The sequence below is a fragment of the Rattus rattus genome, chromosome 1 (assembly GCF_011064425.1).
Source record: "Rattus rattus isolate New Zealand chromosome 1, Rrattus_CSIRO_v1, whole genome shotgun sequence".
Lineage (NCBI taxonomy): Eukaryota > Metazoa > Chordata > Mammalia > Rodentia > Muridae > Rattus > Rattus rattus.
This window is the reverse complement of record NC_046154.1, coordinates 66918388-66940907: the sequence shown is the minus strand read 5'-3', so window position 1 is coordinate 66940907 and position 22520 is coordinate 66918388. Positions and strand designations below refer to the sequence as shown.

Sequence of the window (22520 nt, the reverse complement as noted above, 5' to 3'; positions counted from 1 at the left end):
ATTTTTCTTGCTAATTTAAACTGATGTATAACTTGAGACAGAAAGAAAGGTTACGCTTCTGCTTCCAGGGACACCTCCACAGTTTGAATGAACTGGGCATGAAACGACTCTCTTTGGGGATCAACGGATAATTTGTAGAAGCTCATGCTGCAGCTCTTCCCTTTATAAAACAGAAGCTGGGAGGAGTAAATAACAGGGTCCAGGGTCTGGTAAGAAACAAGAAAGCCAAGTAGGAGAGGGAAGGTTGAATCTTCGTGTCAGCTCCGCTCTGACATTCACATATGTTGGAGGGTTGGAAGGCGAGGGGATGGAGAGACAGATGGTTCAGTGCCGTGATGATGGGCGTGTGCGACTGTGGACACGAGTCCTGTGTGGGTGCAAATGTCTCAGCTTTGGAGCCAAACTTCAGGCCTGGGTGGCTGTTAGCACTCACAGTGTTTTTGAATGTGTTTCCTCAGAGGCAAAACACTTCTACATTCTTAGCACCATTGCTGACAGAATCCCACAGATGACCATCAGCCGTGGGACATGGAGAAGGGACTCAAAAATTCCAGTCCTGAGGCCAAGGAGATGGCTCAGTCAGTTAAGTGAGCACCCCCAAGTTTGAGATCTGAGTTTAGATTTCTGGCACCCACACAAGCTGGGAGTTGCATCTGATGCCTGAATCATGGTGCTTGTAGAGGGGCAGAGAAGGAACAATGATGGGCTCACTGGCTGGTCACTCTAGGCAATTGCTGAGCTGCAGGCTCTGTAAGGACCTATCACAAAAGTAGATTGAGCAAGAGAAGACAGCCAGCATCAACCTTTGACTTCTACACCCATCCTCCCCCACAGATACACACAAACATGCACAAGCACAGAGACACAGATGCACATGGCATACACACATGCACACACATACAGAGACACAGACACACATGGCACACTCACGAGACACACAGCACACACAAACATGCACAGCACACAGAGACACATAGACACACATGTCACACACACATGCACACACATACAGAGACACAGACAAATAAGACACCTGCATACACACACATGCACACACAGACACACAAGGCACACACATATGAATACATAGATAGAAACATTAGGCACATACACACATGCATACATAGGCACACACATGCATGTATGTACATGTACATATATACAAACACATAAGATGCACGCGCACGCGCGCACACACACACACACACATACACACAGATGGATACACACCCTTTGGGAGCAGCTATGGGACTTGTAGTCTAGTGGGAATCAGGGACATCTGATATGCCTACTCCTCTCAAAGGAGCTCTAGCTTTCATTGAGCCTACAGTCCATATTTTGAGTCTCCTTGAACCAACCAGTTCCTCAGGTGCTCACAATCCCTTCACTTCCATGATCCACTCTCACAGCTCATCCAGAAATGCTCCCTGAGGGCCCTTCTTCAGGTTTCATACAGCAATATGGACTCCTCAGGATGTGGCTAGCTACACTCATTTGTGTCAGATGCCTGGACTATGGCAGTCCCCAGGCGTGTGGTGTAATGTACAAGGATACTTAATGAAAACCCCACACAACTGCATGCAGAGGGGCTTGTTTCCTTTAATCTGGGAAGACAGCCCTCTCCAGTGCTTCCTCAAGAGCAGGTCACAGATTCTAGGGCAGTAGTACTCATGCAGGTTCCAGAAGTCCCTCAAGGGCCACCCAGGGGGCACCTTCCCTGCCTTCTTCAAGCCTGTTCTCCCTCCTCTGACTTCAACTGGAGCATTTAACAGAGATGCTTCTAGAATGATTCTTCATCCCTGGTCCATACACCCCCCCGCCCCGCCTTTTGGTGCCAAAATATATCTTTTGCTCTTCTTTCTTAGTTTACATAACTTTACAAACTAAATTAGGCAGTCTCAGGCAATATCTTTTTGAGATTCGATTTGGAAAGAATGGGCATCTTCCTAACACATTGGCTTGTATTTTTTTTCCCATTCAGGAAGACTAAAAATATTAATTATTTTTGCTACAAAAATTTGAAATGTTGATTTCGTGTATTTGTACTTTGCCGTGTTGTTGTGTCTGTGCTTTCAGTTTTCCTGCTGTACGGTAGTGGGGCTACTGAATTAGGCGCACTGAGAAAAGCTGATGTAAGTGCTTAGGAATTATAACCATGTAAAGACTTACTCTTCCCTGTGGGAATTTCTTTGAACAAAAGAACTCTGTTGTTTAAAAAAAAGGAAAAGAAAAGAAAAGTAAAAGAAAATTCATGATCTATACATAGGGAAGATTGTAATATATATATATTTGCTTATCATTTGTGAACAAGACATTCCGGGATTTAGGACACTGATGTCCCTTGCTTACCATCCATTCCCTCAACCATCAGGCTACTATCAAGCAACCAGAGAGGAAAGGAAATGAGAGCACGGAAGGCCCTTTGATAGGCATGGTGTGGCCAATCTGCAGGCAGGTGAGCAGGCTGCTGGCTGGAAGATAACTCGCACTGGGGAAATCTGCCTAACTGCAAACAAAGAACCTGTCCTATGGGAAAGGCAGAGTCAGCTGAAGACACCTCATCACAGCATTCTGAAGGCTTTGTCACGAAAAGCAGCTTCACAGAGTCCATGTGGGGACTCCACTGGGGCCTCCCGCTGTCCTAAACCTTCTCAGGCTCGTCAGCAAACAACCTATCACCCGATGACAGGCTTGCCAGGCAACAGTGATTCTACTTCTGTGCTGGGAGGTAGTGACTGTACTTACTTCATACATATTACTACCACTAACAAAACTGTTAAAAATAAAAATACTATGCAAGACCAATTTTTTATCTCCATAGGATGGAGAAAGCACAAGTCTTAGAAAAGGGTTAGGAGCAATGTAACAGGCTCGGCTTTTGTGCCTGGAAAGCACCTGAGCCCCAAGACATGCTCTGGGGTGCCATTTTACAGGGCTGTGTGTGTGTGTGCATGTGCATTGTGTCTCTGTGTCTGTGTGCATGTGCACTGTGTGTGTGTGTGTGTGTATGCACTGTGTCTGTGTGCATGTGCACTGTGTGTGTGTGTGTGTGTGTGCATGTGCACTGTGTCTCTGTGTCTGTGTGCATGTGCACTGTGTGTGTGTGTGTGTGTGCACTGTGTGTGTGTGCGTGTGCACTGTGAGTGATGGGCTCAGACAACCAGCTTCTGAGACTCTTGCAGTGGTAGTAAATTTTTTTTTTGATTTGTAAAACCAGGTCCATGGAATGCAAGAAATGAAAGGGCCAATATCAAGGGGAGGAAAATGAAAGAAAATGAAAGAGCAAAGTATTTGGAAGGGGTCTGGGATGCCTGAGGAAGTGAGCAGCAGAAAGGCTGTTTCTCCTGGTAGCTGCAGTTGAGGGGAGGGAGGGTTCATCTCACCACCCAGCAAGGGCAGACCAAGCACCTGCCCCAGGAAGGAGCCATGCTGAAGGCTGTGGATAGAGCAGGAGCCAAAGCACAGAAGTTGTTTCTCACTACTGTAAGACGAGTAACAACTGAATAGGACATTGTTGGTCACAACAAAAGAGCCCTTCACCAGAGCACAGCTAAACACACAGTTGTTCAGCAGAAAAAAAATATAAAAGCCAGTATTCATTCTATTCAGCCAACAAATATATCTTGGAGTTTGCTTGAGCCAGGCACTGAGAGTAGAACACAGCCTGCCTCAAATCTATCCTATTGGCCATTTCAGGGGAGACATGGGTAGGAAACAAGAAACACATGTGATAATTGTCATGGAGAACTGCAGAGCAGAGGGGAATCAAGACCTTTCTGGTCAGGAAGCCTCTGGGAGTTGATTCCATTTGGATGTCTAGGTCAAGTGGGCATGCAAAGGCCCTAACACAGAAGTTTGCTTGGAGTTTGTTGGAGTTTTAGGTAGCTAGAGAAGTAAACAAATGAAAGGAGAGAGAGGGACAGGCAGTGACAAAGGAAGATGGAGGGAGACAGAAGGGAAGCAGAGGAGCAGGAACAAGAGTGCAGAGAGGAAGAGAGAAGGCAAGGGGGCCAGGGAGAGGGGAGGTCCTTCCAGTTATGGTGGACACTGCATAGGCATTATTGGTGAGAGGGCTTTGACTGAAGGTCATGCCAATGGAGGTCACGACATCATTATTCTCCTGTGATGAGACTGCGCACAGAGGCAGCTTGGGAAGGAAAGGGCTTATTTGGCTCATACATCTGATCACAGTCCCTCACTGGAGGAGGAGGACAGGAACCTGGAGGCAGAAAGTGAAGTCAAGATCATGGAAGGATGCTGCTTACTGGCTTGCTTCCCCGCCTTGTTCTGCCTGCTTTCAAATCCAACCCAGGACCACACATCCTGGGGTAGGTAGCACTACCCATAGTGGGCAAGGCCCTCCCACATCAGTTTAAGAAGATTTTGTCAACTGAGGTTTGCACCTGACATTTGACCCTAGTGGTGTTGACAAAACAAACCCAAAACAAACAAAAACACCCTCCATCCCCACCCCTACCGCCAACAGCCTACCACAATATATATTTGTAAAGCAACCCAGCAAAGACAATGAAATAGTGAAATAGGTAGTATTGTTCTGATTTTACAGGTGAGGACTCTCACACAGCTGGAAAAGGGCAGAACTAGGTGTGGAAGCCACAGGGCCTGGGTCTTAAAGTCAGTGTACTTTGCTATGAAATCATGCGCTAGAACTATCCTCTGACGATTCAATGCCCACAGTTTTCCATAAAGATCAGGAAGCAACCTCCATCTCCTAGAGTAGTGTCTATGACCCCATATGTTTGGTACTCCTGTTCGGCCAGTACATCAGTTCCCTAGTGGAAGGATGTTGGAAATGTCTCAGTGTGAATATAGATTGATGTTCACCTGGTCAAGCCACTACAATGCTCTTGGCCTCGGGGAACATCCAAGGTTCTATCCAAAATGGAGCTGACGGTGTCAGTGTGAGGTTATAAACAATAGGTTGCTCCTACTGCTGATGGCTGTTATACTGCATTTTTCTTCAGCAAAATAACCTTTACATAGTTAGTACTCTTTATTAGTATTTTCAAATAACTTTGTTGCCTTCTTGGCTGAGGGAGTAATTTTTAAAATTTTGTCATGTATTTAATCCTGGTATTTTACACTTGGAGTGTCTGGCATCGTCATGGACACCAAAACCTCTGTTTTAACGTTTCATTCAATTGTGCTCATTCTAGAAGTTTTACCAGTCATTGTTTCTGTGGTACCTTTGACTGATGTCTTCGTTAAGGTTTTACTGCTGTGAACAGACACCATGACCAAGGCAAGTCTTCTAAAGGACGACATTTAATTGGGGCTGGCTTACAGGTTCAGAGGTTCAGTTCATTATCAACAAGGTAGGAGCATGGCAGCATCCAGGCAGGCATGGTGAAGGCAGAGCTGAGAGTTCTACATCTTCATCTGAAGGCTGTTAGGAGAAGACTGACCTCCAGATGGCTTTAAGACCATGAGGGTCTTAAAGCCCATGCCTACAGTGACACGTCTACTCCACATCTCCAAATAGTGCCACTCCCTAGGCCAAGTATATTCAAATCATGACAACTGATCTGATTATCTGCCTGACCTGAAAATTCCTAGAGAAAAGAGTCTGGGCTTCAGGAGCAGTTCCAGGAGTGGCTCATGACAAACTGTGTAGTTTCTTATACTCCACTGTGCAGTTCTCACCTCCATGAGACACAACTAATGAACCAGAGGACCAACAGACCTTACAAGGCTGGCAGGAAGAAAATGGCACTGTTTTCCCAAAGCTCTTCTTTTCCACAAAAGGTCAGTCCTGAACATCTTTATTTCCTATATACCTTTCCATTGTACAAAAACCAAAGGAGAGGAGAGTTTCTCTCCTCCCTGGAAAAGCAGGCACTTTAAGTCTTTCTAAGCAACAGTGACAGTAGCAAGAACAAGTGGTAAACACCAGTGCCATCTTCCTGACACACTCCATGTGTCCTTGCCAAGCACATCCTACTTTTGTTGAGAGGCAAAGAGTTTGCTCCTGGCTCCTTTAGATATGGAGGTGCTCACATAGCCCTGTTCTGGCTCTAATGAGGCAAAAGGAACTCCACTTGAGGAATCCTAATGACCTGCTGATTATAAAAGACACCTGCCCTCCTTCCTGCTAGGACACAGAAACAATGGTGGGGGGTTTTCGAGGAGCCACAGCTGCCACCCTACCGAGATGAAGATGGTGGCCGAATCAGGAAGACCTTGAGTTCTATGCTAGTCTGGGGAAGTTTGTTTGTTTTTAGGTCAGGGAAGAAGAATGTGATGTGAACAGGCCCTAAAAAGTACAGCCTTGCTTTTACTACTGTGGTCTGGTTAAAAAAAGAGTAATAAAATCCTTAAAAAAAAATTAAATCAAATGGAGTCCATTACACGATGCTGGACTCTTTAACAAATCACAATTGCTAGCGAACAAAAAGCACCCCGTCTGCTCTCAAGGGGTCACGGCATAGGATCCTCATAACCTTCCCACAGTGGCTCTCTCCTTACCTCCTTGTACATCTGAGGAAAGCAAGGCCTGACAAACCTGCCTAACACTCGTCACACGGTAGCTCGTCTTGCTACGTAGGATCTATTCTAACATGGTCCAATGGAGGTCCAATGGGGTCTCAGGTAGGTCTTAGTCTTGGAACACACACAGTTCAGGAGTACACGGCCAAACTATGAGGGCATCCCACCCGGTTTGTTCTCCAGCGTCATCACTAGGTCAGGGGCTTTCCCAGAAATACAGTGTGGGGTCGTGGGTTTCCTGCCATTCTCTTACTCCTCAAATGCAAATTTGGCTGCACTCTGCTTTTCCCCTTTCTTCTTTTCTGTTGTGGTGCTGTGGATTCAGTCTATGGCCTTGTGTATGAAGACAGCCCCCTCCCACTGAGACCTGGAATGCAGTGAGCTATGGGGTTCCTTTCCTGGTGTAAGTAGGCTCCACACCTACCGATGGGAGCTTTGTACACACGAGAAGAAAAATGCTTGGACACAAGCTGGAAGGAGAGGAGGGTTGGCGAATGGTGAGGCATGCGGGAGGTAAGGGAGGGCTGTTGGCCTTGCTGTGAGGGAAGATGTATGGAAAATCCAGACCTTATGATTTGAGTCAAAAATACCAAGTCCAGGGATGTGCTCTGGATGAGCACCCAGGCTTCAGTCTGTTGTCTACACCAGGAGTACAGCGAACACCGAGTTCGACATGAGATTACACAGGAGGCTGATGGGTAGAAAACACTGTGGTGCCCTCTCCTCTTCCAGAGACAGTCACGTGACTGACAAATGGACAGCAGAAGCCTACAGGAGTGGCTCAAAGCACATGAAGCACCAAGATAGACTCTGAACAAGGGAGACACTTGGTTCAGATCCTGACTCCCCCATTTTATTCCCGTGTCACCTTTAGGTAAGACACAGCCTCTTTTCCATGTCTGTCCTCTGCATGAGCGAGAGAGGGCCTGGGAGGGAGAGAAACTCTGCTTCACACAGGGTTCTCGGCAGAGTGCTGGGGCTGCAGTAAGCACCATGCAAATGAACATACTCCATTATTGGAAACCTCCAAAGCAGAGGCTACGTCACAGTGCAACACACTCGGCCCAGCATCCACGGTTTAGGTCAATAAAGATGGCTTGTTTAGAAAAATGTTAAAATCAATAAGTAGCAGTGAGTTTATTAGAAGGATCAGTTCAGACAGCCATGGTATAATTTCAAAGTTCCCCAGGACTTTCTTATAAAGGGAAAACAATGTATTTCAGTCATTTTCCCCTCTTACTCCTTTGCCCTACTTTTGGATTTTGACACTGGATCTTGCTTTGTATCCAAGATTGGCCTGGAACTAGCAGCAATCTTCCAGTCTTGGTTTATTTCAACCCTCTTAAGAGCTTTAGGCTGATCTGAGACCTTCTATTCATGAACAATGCATGCTTATGGTTTTGTGTTCCTCTAAAGACACAGGTCAGCTTTGTTTGGAAGGCTGACTATGGCTTGTTGCTCCACACTGTGTGGATTGCTTCTGGCACACCAAATATCCATGAGCAGGCGAATTAAGCAGCCTATGCTAGAATGGTAGATGGTTTCAAGCTTTCTGGTATTGCTCTCCTGAGAAGTAGAGCTTTGCCCAGCCTTCGGGATGTTTGCCTGAGGATGTATAGTAGAAATGATCTTCTGGGACTTCCCAGCCTGGGTTTCCTAGATCCACTCGTGGAAACCCTTAGGCATCAAGTAGGACATCTGGCTATGTGTATGCGGCCAAAGACAACATGGAGAGTCAGAAATCTAGGTGAGCCTAGACTTCCTTCAAAAGATTATGTGTGAGGAAGGTCCTCTTGGTCCTTCCAACTTATTTGCTGGCCAGCTAGATAGCACTGAATAAGCCCCACGGACATTGTATGAAGCAAAGAATCACCCAGCTGATTCCCAACTGAATTCCTACCATAGAGTCAAGCTCTAGGTCTTGGGTGCCTTGTGATACATCGATGGAAGGTGGATACACACACAGCTGGATGGTGGGACACAGGCCCAGAGGCCAAACCAGATGCCAATCAAGGGTGTCAGCAAGGGCCCAGTCAACTCAGCTGTGTGACTTGGAATACTTCCCTTTGTGAGCACTGGCTGCATACCAGTGGTTCCAATGCACCTCTCAGCCAGGCGACTGCCAGGAACATCAGAGAACTTTCCAGATATATTGCCACATTTACGGGGTCAGCCTGGGGATTGAACCAGAATGTTCTTCAAAAATTGCAGTTTGTCACAGGACATGTGAATTCAAGTGATGAGACCTAAACCAAGAGAGGTGACTATTTCTGAGAGAGCAGTGGGTTAGGTTTTGGCTGAAATGAAAACTGATTGTGAATTTTTATTTTATTTATCTCTCTCTCTCTCTGTGTGTGTGTGTGTGTGTGTGTGTGTGTGTGTGTGTGTGTGTGTGTGTGTGTGTGTGTGTGTGTACTACAGCAAGCTTTTCTTGCCCGTGTGCTATGGAGTAATTTTAAAGTATCAAAGTGCTTTCTGTATTTTCCAATCACTCAAGTACAGCACTGATTATGGTCCTCAGCCTCTCTCAGATTCATGCTCAGGAAGCCCTTGTCTTTCAGGGAGAGGTTTCACCTTGAAATCCTGTGCCCAGATTCAGAAGGCGCCTCTTGCTACAGCAGCAGGAGCAAACAGCTTAATTGCAGCTTAGCTCCACAAGGACCAGGTGTTTTGGAAAATCACTGATGGCCCAACTCTGAGACAACCCAGATTCACTTTCTCTTATCACACAGAAACAAAACACAACCTCCCCTCCAAGGAGAAAAACAAAAACAAGCCCTTTCAGAAATGGAATCCTTCAACTAAAGGGATGTTTAAACTGCTCAGACCTGTGGATACACACACACACACACACACACACACACACACACACACACACACACACACACACACACACATTCTCATTCACATTTATTTACCTACACATAGACTCTCTCTCTCTCTCTCTCTCTCTCTCTCTCACACACACACACACACACACACACACACTCACACACTCACACACACACACACACACACACACACACAAGATAGAGCTTCTCTGAAAGGGGCCCCAAGAACCTGAAAACCATGGTTTCTGTGAGGGAGGGTTGAGGAACTGAAGAAAAGCAGGGTGTACAGTGAGTTGAGGAGAAAGGCTTTTTTCCATGATGAACCTTTGAACACCTGAAAGTTTAAAGACTCCACATGCTGTCCTTGCTCATCATAGTAATGTATGTGAAGAACTCCAAACCCATTTCACATGCTGGCAGTGCGCTGTGTTCTCTGTGCATTCATGCCTTCAATCCTTACATTTATGGTGCAGACATCATTACGCCTTGACTTTATGGATGAGCAAACTGAGGTAGAGAGGTAGGTAAGATGTTCAAGGTCACATAGCTAGTATATGCAGAAGTGAGATCCAGAGTCAGATCATCCAAGCCTGGAGCCTTTCCTCTTTACTACGTAATACTGCCATGTCAAAATCAAATCCCTCATCAGTTGCCCAGGACAGAGCCATGACAGAAGAACTGTTCTTCTCTTTTATCAGTTGATTCTCCAGGGCAATAAGGGAAGAGGAGATAGTGTCCCCAAAGAACCAATGAACAATTCATTGACAACCTCAAGTCCTAATGGCTTTTGGGGCTTTGGAATTGGATGGTTTGGGCCAAGGTGCTTCGCCTGCCTAAGCCTTAGTGGCAATGACATGCTGGTTGCACTGCTGCTGGGCTTTGGGGACAGCTGCTGAAGAACAGAGCACACACGCTCTCCAGAACCCGGGCATTAGGAACCAACCACAGAGACTATAATGGGAGCCACAAAGAAAGCAGAAAGGGATCTGCACAGATGAGGGTTGGAGGTCCTGAATTGTGCTGGATGGTCAGAGGGCCGAAGAGTGGAAGGGAGGGGAGCAAGAGGAGGTAGGGAAGGGATGGAGGGAAGGAAAAATTTCTGGTGATAGAAACAGTAAAGACGGTGAGACTGATGAGAGCAGCTATCTGAAGATGGGGACCCCGCAGGCCTTAAACAAAACAAGACCACCAGAGTTTGGAATGAGAAGTGGATCCCAGGGAGGTGAGGGTTTCATACCTTTCCTAAGAAGCCTGGTAAGACACTAAAGGTTGCTAAGCAGAGGCTTACATGACCTGGTTGACATTTAAAGATGACCTGGACTGCTGCGTGGGAAACAGGTGGAGACTATGCAAGAGGACCAGCTCCAAGGCTGCAGTGGAAAGAAGATGGCTCACAGAATACCCTTACCCCATAGAAAGGGTAAGCAGCAGGTATGGTTAGGATCTGTTGGTGGTACAGTACTCCATGGAAGGAGACTATGTAGGAGAGCACAAATCCACAGGGGTGAGAATGCTTTGTCAACTTTAAGGTGTCCAGTAGAGAAAAGTGCTCCAGTAGATGAAGGCGGGCTCTAGAGAGAGAACCCAACTTGCCCAAAGTCACATGGCTGCACAGTGGCAGGAGGTGGGAGCAAGCAAAAATGATCCCTTCATTCCTTTTCCTGAAGTAAAGGAAGGCTGTTGGCTGGACCACTAGGTGAACAGTGTAATGGCATCTCAGCCGTTGGCACGGGCATCACTTACAGCTAGAACCAGGAGTGTGAAGCGCGGTCCCTTGAGGAGCATCACGGTGACTCAGTGGTCCAGGGGTAACTGAAATGCTCCATGTTCTAGCATGGGGTGTGGCCTGTGGTCCCCTCCTATTATTCTGAGTGAGAGGCTTGTGTCCAATGGAGCAATCAAGGCCTGAGGAGCTGGTCTTTGGGTCCCCAGTTGTCATTTATACCATGTTAAGTCTTGAGTGCCTCTAGCTTTGAAGAGCTTTATCAAAGGTTGGTTTTCGGTGAGAATTCTGATGTATGCACTATGACTGACAATCAGGTCTCCTGTGTGTGATCTATGACATGTGCCTACTTAGACTCCTCTTTCCACAATCCCTGTTAGCTTCAGTAGGGAAGTCAATGAACTCCTTGCTTGTGGCAGAGCTCCAGTTATTTATTTAGCTATACCAGATATCTATCTACTACAAATACCATTTTTAGGATACCTATGCAACTGAAGGAACAAAGTATATTTGGCTTTGCAACTCAGCAAAACTGGAACGGCATAATATTGGATTCTTTACAATGGTTCTTACAATCACTCTGGGAGGCGAACCAGGTTGTTTGGGTCTCCAATTACTGGTCCCAGTTATGATGGGCTCTCTTTGGATGGATACTCTCCCCATCCAACTGCCACAAAATAGTACCATTCCGCTGATATTCAGAGAACACTGTTCTCCAAACCATTCCCAGCCCTCCCCTGGAATACAGTTCTTCATTCTATTATTTTTGAGGTATACAATTTATCTCCACACACAACTTTGATTTAAAAGAGGTAAAGGAAAATATTAGACAGATAGAGACCTTTTCTGTTCCCTGCCTCATAAGAAACGGTGTTTGTGCCAGAGGCATCAAAAGACAGACTCAGCACACAGAACTCATATTCTACTCCTGTCAGAAAACCACCCTGCCAGGAGCTGAGCAGTAATGAAGGAAGCTCATGAAAGAGTCAAGGCTTCACCTGGAGATGTTAACCAAGAAGAGTCTGGTGACTGTGAGTGACCTCAGCGTACATACACTTTTTTTCTGAAGCAATGTCTTTGACATCCTCCTCTCCCCAAAACAATGCTCCCAAACAAAGCCTGACGATTACCTTCAGCGAGTGGGTCAAGGGTGTGTATCATGAGCTGGAAGATGCTGTTCCTCATGAGACTGTTGTGGAGGGAGGCGGAGCTTCCACCTCGCTGGAGGCGTGGCTTATTCTGAACAGAGAGACCAAAGATGTTGTTAGTTGTCGGAAATGAATGTCAAGTGCGCCACAGTGAGGAGTCTCCCTTAGTCAGTGGTCACTCCTTTCTGTTACATGGTCACACAGAGTAGAACCAAAGAATTTCAAAGAATGTTTCAAGCATCCCAAGGAAATAGCTTTTCTATTAAACAAATCAATTTTGTCCAGTCCCCCACACCATCCCTTTTTAATGAAAGCTAAAAAGTTAGTACAAAGCATGCAATGTTTGGCATGCTTCATTCCATTCACTCATTCCATGTTGAGGATTAGCCTTTCAAGATCGATATCGTTAGTACCAACTGTAGGTAGACCATGAAATCTCTGAGGAGTAAAATGACGTTCTGGGTCACACAGTGTTGGATAGAGGCATGGATTCTAGGCTTGCTTTTCTTAAAGATTATTTATGACCTAATAGATAGTTTTTAAATTTTTGGATTGCGTGTCCTGTCAGTGAGCTCTTTGTTTCTATGTGTCTATGTCGATGGACTCGTCTATAACCATATCATCTTCCATGTCTTCTGGGGTCCCCACCTCTATCCTTGGATCCAGATAGCTCTGTGGTTTGTGTTACGTGAGAACCTGAAGGACAGTTTCCTCTTGTGACTCCACACAGATCCTTCCTGGCTTCCAGGATGCTTCCTCGGCACAGGGTCCTATGAGCTGTGATCTTTTGCTCTAATAACTGGATCTGAGATATGAGGACACCAAGTGAACTTCAGGAGATGGGGTTTCCAACAAGATCTTACTTCTTTCTTCAAAAGCAAACAGTCTTAAATCAAACAGAAGCCACTTGAACCCTCCTCATTTGGACAGCTGTTTAATCCTGCCTAGAAATGGCTTCCTTCTCCGTGATTCACTTTGTGGTACTGGGCACAGGGGAAGATTCTCAGAGGCAGCCAAGCCTTGTCAACAGACAGGAAGAGGGCTTCTATAAGTAGAATATTTTTTGAAAGAGGAGGAGGATGGTGATTATTATTATTTATTACTATGAGGCAGGGGTCTCATTGTATAGTTCTAGAGGTCCTGGAATTCCATGTGTAGAGCAGGTTGGCCTTAAACTCACAGAACTCTGCCTGCTTCCTTTTGCTGGGATTAATGGTGTGCACCACCATGCCTGACTTACTGTTACTTTTTTAAAATTGAACTTGGCCCAAAATCTTGACAAGGAAATTTTCTGTGGTCTGGTAAAATTAAAACCTATCCTCTGATTTTATTTTAGTTAAAAATTAAAATGAAAACATTTTTACCAAGTCTTCCAAACTTCTCTGTCACAGATTTCCCATAAGAGACTCCATAATTAAACACATTTAGACAGGCTGATATTTTGTAGAACAACTCATCGAGAACCTCAGATTTATATCAGCCACCAACCCTCTGTAACACAAAAGAATTATTGTAATTTTGACCACTGCAGCAGTATTTCCAAGTTACTGACCATATGATCTTTTACCCCAGAAAATACTTATTAAGGGTCATGGTTCAAACATTTGGTGGTAAACTTAAAACCTGTTGCAGGATTGAAGTATGGGTAAGAAGTCAGCGTGTAATACAATGAGAAATCAACAGTGATTTTATTTTAATTGGCGTTCTATTAAAGCTGTATTCCCAACCCAGCAGGGTTTGAAGATGAATGAAGGAGAGTATTTGTGTTTCAATGATGAAGTACGTTCTGAGCTCTTCAAAGGCAGTGTGGAGTTTGAGCTGTACCTTGGTCTTGAGTCTAGTGTATCCTCTGGGAGCTCAGTGAATGTCATGTCGTTCCTCTGAGTGTTAATGGAAGGAAGTGTTTACAGGGTCACAAATATTTCCATGACCATCCCTTTCAACCTTAAAAGCCTGTAACATTTTAAAATGCAGTGTAGCATTTAGTTATAGAGGATACAGGATCAACAAAGTTCAAACCATTCTAGGGGCAAAGGTAGCGGGTTTAAATCCATCGGAAATGCAGTAACTGTTGGTGGAACACAAAATCTCACAAGGTTATTTCCTTGCCAGGCAGCACAATATGAAATGTCATGTGTTAATTAGAAAGCCACTGAAAATGTGGTCATTGCTAATGGTTTGTCCTTATAATTATGGGCACTGTGGTTGTTATTCTAGAAAGGCACCAGAACTCTGTTCTGGGTATCTTCTTTAGCCTTGATTGTGTCTATGCTTTGAAGACATTAAGCATCCTTTCAGGCAGTGTTGGATATACACATCACATGCAGCATTTCTCCAAACACAGTGCGCATGCAGACACACAAAGAAAACAGTTCTCAAGTACTGGACTCCATACTGTCCCCATGTATCAGCCAACATCCCTTGGAATGTAATTTAGACGCTTCTTATCCCTTTGACATTTATAAAAGTTCATGTCCAATGAAAGAAAGGATTCAAAACTTTGAAACATAAGAAATAATTTGTGAGTGAATGCCAGAGTTACTAATAGTAGGACAGAAATACCATCCCCCTCCTTCCAGTGTATCAAAGCACAAGTATTCCAAGGGAGAGGAAGATTGGCAAGCATAGAGCTCCCTTCCACCCCTACCACACACTCTCCACAGGCACAGGAGTATAGGCAAGGCTACTGCTCCCTACCGGTAACGTCGGCTCTTCCTTGTCCCCAGCTGTAGATGCCTGCATAAAAGAAAAAGGCAAAAAACAAAAGATGAAGAAATAAATAATAAATTCCACACAAACTTTACATTTAATAACAGTCATCAATACAGATTTGGCTATTTCTTCTCCTGGTAGAAATAGGTGCACATGGTATACAGCTCTAGTCTGTATTAATGCTTTATTTAGACATGTGACTCATTCCCTTGAAAAGTCAAACTTGAATGCCCAACTACGACGTTCAGTAATAAAAAGCAGTGAGATCAATTATGGTCCATGCATACAGTGGAATACCATGTAGTCATTAAAACAGATAAGACGAATTCACACATGATGAAATGGAAAATATATTAAGTGCAAAATAGTTTTAAAATCGTATTTATTCACTTCATCAAAATAATAGTATATGTAAAGGAAAGGGTTCCGCAAGAATTAGTGTCATGAATGGTTGCTGCTGTGTGATGGGATTACAAGGAAATGTCACTTTCCATGTTTTGGAGGGAGTTATATCCAGTGCCCCACATATGGTGAGTGAAAAAATACCGGAGGAAGTTAAACTTCTGGATCAAAGACCAGGATTATCACCCAGCGTGGGTGCTCAGGACTGAACTGGGGATTTCTGGAAGAACAGACAGTGCTCTTAACAGCTGAGCCATCTTTCTTGGCTAATTCATCTTTCCAGCCCTATGTGTGATATAATTTATAAGATATATAAATTTTGTACTTAATAAGGTGGCTATTGACTATTTTAGACCTTTAATCAAATATTTGATAATCTTTAACTTGGTCGAGATGCCTTTTTGGACCCTGGAATCATGTATGTAATGTATGTTCCCTTCTGTTTCCAAACACTGTTATATGTCCATGTAGAATGTGTGTGTGTCAGACACAGACAGACAAGTTCCGGGTTGATGATAATTTCCCAGCACAACCTGCAGGCATCACTAAACTTGCCATAGCATCTTCTTCGGGGGCTAACACTCAGTGGCTTCTTGAAAAATATCACAGGAAAATATCTCTGATGTCCTAGTACCCAAGGACAAACTGAAATGGAAGTGGACCGGAAGTTGTCTTTTGATTTCTCTGTCTGCTCCGAGAGGCACCCTGGGAGCCCATTTCTCTAAGGTAGGTTCTTTGTTCTTCCACATCAGATGGCTCAACAAATGGATCCACATTTTACAGAGTAACTCTCTGGGGAAATTTTCCAGTGCAGCCAGCTTAGCCTTTGGTCATACATTGAGACTAGCTGTCAGAGCACACCTTACAGTTAGCAAATTTATACCTTGTGGCTAAATGGGAAGGAAATAACCGTGAGCCGGACTGATATCCCAGCCATACCACAGAACATGAGGGAATAGAGCGAGGAGGGATAAAGGGTGGGCTTCAGGAGGGCAAGAAATTCTCATCAGAGAGTCTGAAGCTTTAAAAATATGTGTAACAAAATTAGGTGAGGAAGAAAAAAAATTCAAAACTATACACCTGTGTCTGAATAAAAAGAAAAAAAAATTGTACCAGTGATGTTTTTATCTTACCAGATTGAAAGATCATAAAGTAGGCTGAAGGAACAGGGTTAGCACACAGATCCTGCAAAGAACTGAGACTGTAGAGAAAGGTCTTCAGCATTTGCAAGATGTGCTACTGGTTAACGTCAACGGAAGCTGACATCATTAGTTTTTTTTCTTTCAGGTGTGATTTGCAGACGTGAATATGCATCCGGTGGCAGCATGCAAATGTAGGTGACACACCACTGGCAGGTGGACCTGTCTGGACTGCCCTGCTGCTCTTCTTTTATGTATTCTGTGGAGAGGTGTGATACGTGGTAAAGACGGTCTCCCACTCTGAGTGATTTCTCATGCTCACCTCCCTTAGGCTTGTGATCCTGACAGCGGGCTCCTGACTGAGTTTGTTGTTCAGTGGTACAGGGGCTTTAATTGGGTTGACTTTAGTGTCACAGAGTTATTTTCAGGGTCATGACTGCCTGAGAAATTGATTGTATTTAATGTTAAAGAAGGCTAATAAGACTTCAATCTTCGTGTTCTTATCGTGCCTTAAAAAAAAAGTCTAAATTTGAACGCAGTCCCATTATCTCTTGACAATATATCAATACTATCAATTTGGACTGCACTAGTTTGAAAGCCCCATTTCTGAGGTCAGTTCCAAGGCTGTGCCACATACAGGAGAGGTCTTTCAGTCGGTCTGAAGTAGTCACAGGACTTCTCTAGTTTATTAAAGATGCTCTTTAAAGGACACACTGAAGAGTCCTAGGCTGGGGCTCTGGTGATCAACACAGGTCCCTCTCTCCTAAAGTAATAGGATTCAACCAGGCCAGGGTGTTAGAAAGAATTCTGCAATTCAATTTTGTATTCAATGTAAACGGGCTTCTCCGTCATTAGTCCACATTAGTCATGTGGTGACGGCATTGAACGTGAGCAACTGGGATGCTGAGTATCAGGTACCCTTCCCAGAGAAAAATGCTACGTGCACATGGGAATTTTGTTAGCTACTTATAATTATTCTGAGAGTGCTCTGCCCCCAGATACTAAAACCTAGAACCTGCTTGGAAGAAGTTTAGATAGAAATCCCCCTCAAGTGTTTACGTTATCTCTTTTTGCATTTGGCCTGAAAAGTCTCTGACTGGGAAATGGCTTCACTGGATGGCACATGCAGTTTTGATGTAACTTTGTATACAGCTTTACCGTTCCCTGCTCCTTTCCTGGCACCTTGAAATGAGGCAAATACTGCATAGTCTGGCTGCTTTGGACCACACAGTGAGACATGCCTGTGGTTCACTCTGGCTTGAAATTACCTGCAAATTAGACAACCAAGTGGGTCACCGTGAAGGCTGCAGATGCCGACAGACAAGTCTGGAGAATGGGAGGTGGCTTTTCCCAGTCAGTGGCTGGGCACAGGACAGAGGAGACATAGAAACTATCTGAATGTTGCTGCAACAATCATTAACTTCTATTTCCAGATCCTTCTACCATGCCCTGTGGAATGGACTGGAGACCAGGCAGCACTGTAAATAAAGGGCATGTAGACAAACTTAAAGGCTTTTTCCCCTTTTTTCTTTTGGTCATAAATGTGTCCCAAGCCAGGCCTTCTAGCAACTAAGGTACAAATCTTATATTTAACTGGCATTAATTTTAACATCCTAAGATTGAGGAGGTTGAGTGAGAGAAGACTTGACTGAATGACATTCATTAAAAATGGTGTATCCTTTTTCTGTCAATATACTTCTCTGTAATAAAAACACATTTAAATTATCTTTCTCAGATAAAGGTGCCTAAACCTCAAAGCTGACTGGGAAGCCAAGGTAACAGGTCCAAAAACTCAAACATAAAAATACTAAGGAAAGAGGCCCTACCCCTCTAGGCAGAAACCCATCTCTTGCTCCCTCTTATTCTGAGGTGCCAGCGTATTCCTCAAGACACAGCAGAGGGGAAGTTAAGCAATTGCTTAGTGAGAGAAAGGAGAGATGAAAATCCAGAAGATTTTGGCTGTGTACTCAGGTCATAATCTCTGTCAATCCTTCAGGGAAGTAAGAGAAAAAAGCATGGCTGAGCTGGAAGCCCAGGATGACGGACTATCCCTGCCATACTTGTGCTTTACAGAGATGTCAGATGGGAGAAAGACTCTGAATGACCCAAGTTGGAAGTGTTATCAAAGAAGCTCAGGGTCCAGGAGCAAAGCCTTCCAGTCACTTGTCTGCATAGATCACCTCCATCATCATGAAATATCTGGGGCAGTAGAAAGAGATCTGAAAACAGTAGAAAGAAATACTGAACAGAGGGAGGAGAAGATAAATTGATGGGAGAAAAAAAACTTTTTTTTTTTAAAGATCATTGGACAAGAGAAGAAATCATGTCAGCTGAGAAGGGATGTCACATGGAATTCAAGGCCAGAGTTGGTGACTGGGTTTTTGCTTCTTCTCAGCTATATGACCCTGAGGAGGTGACCTAATTGTGATCCATTCTTTAGCTCTCCATCTGTGAAATGGGGCAAGAACACAATGTTGTTGTGAAGGTTAGGCAAGGTACATATATGAAGTGTGGTGACAAAGCCAGGGATGACGGCTTCAGGTAGTCCAAGGCCATGAATTAGACTTGGAAGTAGGGTGGCTTCTATGGGAAGCAGACGCATTCATTGATGAGGGTAGAGGGAGGTGACTTAAGTCGTAATCTAGGCAGGACTACTTAGGCATATCCCAGGTTGACATCTGTGGAAGATGACACAACTGATTCTATTTCCTTGACTTGGCCCCTGAACTCATCCTTGACTGGAGGACACAGCATGGATGAGGTGAGGCCACAGCTCCTATCTTTGGAACCCAAGGTTCTTAGGAGGTGGAAGACTGAGAGAAGATTGGATTCAGGTCTGAACCCATAGAATCTCAAACTCTTGAGTGTTCTATGACATTTGGAAGATCTGCTCACATGGCTGGGAAAAGGAGTATGGGGTCAGAAAGCCGTGAGCCCATGCTGAGTTCAGACTCTGATAGAGCATCTTCCTTCTCTGGCTGGGTTCTGGATTACAGGGTCCTACATGGAAGAAGCCAGTTCACACACAGATGATCCGTGAACATGTCTGGTACATGGAGTGCTATCTCTTAATCACCAGGATCTGACTAATGGGGAAAGTAAAGTCCCTTAACAATTTTGAAAGAAGCTTACCATGTAAGAGGGCATATTCTTATACAATAAGATGAGAAGAGGCACAGCTTGGACTCTACTAAGATCATTAGAAAATATAATTTGGGAAGGATCAGTAAGTAAGGCAGGGACCAGAGTAATGTCAGCATACAGACCTGAACTATTACTGAAAAACATATATAATTGTGTATGATCAATGTCACAAACTGTTGATTATACATGATTATCAGAAACATTCTGAACAAATTATGGGCATCCACACTTCTATCTACTTGTCACCCTCCCTTCATCCATCCATCCACCCATCCATCCATCCATCCATCCATCCATCCATCCACCCATCCACCCATCCATCCATCCATCCATCCATCCATCCATCCATCCATCCATCCATCCATCCATCCATCCATCCATCATTCCATCCATCCATCATCCTTCTATCCTATTGTATGTCATTATGTGTTACCTGTTACTAACAACTATTAAGTAAGCACAGACTGAATTCTTTACTCTTAAATAATTATTGTTGTTATGTATGCACATGCCATAGTTCAAGTGTGAAGGTATGAAGACAACTTGCGAGAGTCTGTTTTTTACTTCAACACAGGGACTGGAGTCAAGCCATCAAACTTGGTGTAAGCATCTTTACTGATGAACCATCTGGCCGACTCTCTTTCTTGAAAGATAAAAATGCATAGAAGCCATCTTAATATTTTCTTCTTGCTTACCAAAGAGTCATCTCATACTCCAGTGGCACGTCCGTGCCAACCTTTAAATAGGACTTCTTTAAATACCTCTCACAGAACTGACGAGCTATATTGGGTGTATCTGTACCCAGATCCTCCACAGAGCCTCCCAAATAGCACACGTTGTAAGATCTTTGTGGACAGAATCCACCTCTGTGCTTTCCATGGTCCCTAACTGTGGCAACTTAAAATGCAACCAGGTGGCGTGCTTGAGTGAACTACTCGGGTGGGACAGGGGCTGTGTGCTCCCATGACAGCAAGTGAAGCTCCCCAGCTGCCCGAGACGTTGGCTAAATTAATAGTCATGCTGATTATTTAGGTCCACTTCTTCAATGACTACTCAATCTTTCTTATTAAGTAGGTACACAGAAGACAGTAATCTGGGTTTTACAAATGGAGAGTGAGAGGCAGGAAGGGCCTCAGGCTGTTTCTGTGCTCAGGATATGGAGCACCAATGCCAAGTCATTTAATTTAGGAAATTAACAGTGCATCTACCACTGCTATCTCTTGCCTTCTTCTGCAAAATCCAGATGCTGCTCATTTACTTTATTGTATGGTTTGAGCAATCCTCATAATTGCTAATGAACAATTTTGATATGCCAACCAAACATAGTCTGTGAGTGTTGGCCTGGTATAAAACATGAACATTGGCCTTGACTGGTTAGCAACCCAAAGCACATCCACATGTTGTCTCCACTGTTTTACTCTGTCCCTTTGTAGTGCTGATGATAAAAAGTCAAGGCCTCACATATGCTTGACAAGTCCCAAGTCCTCTACTACTGAGCTGGGCCCCTGCCTTCCTTCTTATTAGGAAGAGTGTTAGAGGATGTGGTGTGTGTGCGTGTGTGTGTGTGTGTGTGTGTGTGTGTGTGTGTGTGTGTGTGTGATGTGCTTGTGCACAGGTATATACAGATGATGCATACATGTCGTTGTATGACTAGAAGTTCACACAAGGCATCTTCTACGATCACTTCTGATCTCAGTTTTTGTGTCAGGATCTCTCAGTGACTAGCTGGCCAGTGAGCTGTAGATTTCTTCCATTTCCATGTCCCCAGTGCTGGTATGCAGGCTACCATATTACTGTTTCACATGGGGTTTGGGGATCCAAACTCAGGTTTCCTTACTTGTGCAGCAAACACTTTACCAACTGTGCCACTTCCCCAGCCCAGATTTCTTCTTTAAATCCATTAAATGCTAGAGCTGGACAAAAGATATGTTATGCAAATCAGGCACCCTGCAGTGAAAACAGGTATTATGTATGGAAAGCACAGTATATGCCAAATGTATAAGAAAAACCTGACTGAGTTTTTAAGATAATAAATGTTATAATCACTTCTACTCCTATACTACATAAGGATCCTGAGACTGATAGAGGCTGGGTGGGCTTATCCAAGGTCTCAGAGCCACGGTATGGCAAAGCTGTGGTCTGAGCTCAGATAGCTGGGCTCTGGAGCACACTTGAGTGTTGGAAAACAAGGAAGTGGCATTTTCTTTACAATGACCTGTGGGAAGAAAGTGGCAAGCAACAGAGCCCCAAACGGAGTGCAAATATTTGATGAACTTGGACTTGTAATGAAAGCCAGACGATGCCAAGCAATTGCTGGGAATTTATGATGACAGATTTTATTTGTATTCATTACGTATACACTTGTTTTGTTGGGAACTGTGAGCGAGTGCTTGGGAGTAGAGAAAGTATAAAAATTAATTTTTTGGTCATTTGTTTCTTCCAGAACTGTAATTAAGACTCATTCACAATGATCACCGTGTTTTAAAATGTAATTTCTCTCTCTGGAGAGTCCTGGAGGTTCTTTTTATGACCTTCACGATGGAACAGGTGCAAATGAGTTTCTTCATACCTTGGCTTATGTTAGGACTTGGTAACTCAGCCACAGGTAGGAATTGGGGCTGTCTGGTGGCCTCGCTCACCCCGTGGCCAGGAGCAGATCCTGTTCTGCAAGCTGTTTATTCAGAAGGACATGGGTGTCAAATCTTCAATTAATGTCTTATGCTCTGATAAGCTCAGACAATGGAATAGTCAGCCTTCATGTTGGAAGCATTGATGGAGACTCTGAATTGTAAGACGGGACTAGAGACAAGATATTCATTCATCCAGCATTATCTATTTGATAATACTTATTTCACTCTTAATATTAGGCCAGGCTGTTTTCTAGGTTTTAGGAATTTAGGTGTGACCAAAACTG

General features: G+C 44.2%; 1 protein-coding gene across 1 annotated transcript in view; it reads right to left on the bottom strand.

Moving 5' to 3' along the window:
- Slc24a2 (solute carrier family 24 member 2) overlaps positions 1-22520 on the bottom strand; it is a 225556-nt gene that overhangs the window by 75782 nt on the left and 127254 nt on the right. Inside the window, exons 3-4 of the mRNA XM_032902185.1 lie at positions 14907-14945; positions 12192-12300 (exon numbers count right to left, since the gene is read on the bottom strand). Of these exons, the coding sequence (XP_032758076.1) occupies positions 12192-12300; positions 14907-14945 (148 nt within the window). The remainder of the gene's footprint in view (positions 1-12191; positions 12301-14906; positions 14946-22520) is intronic.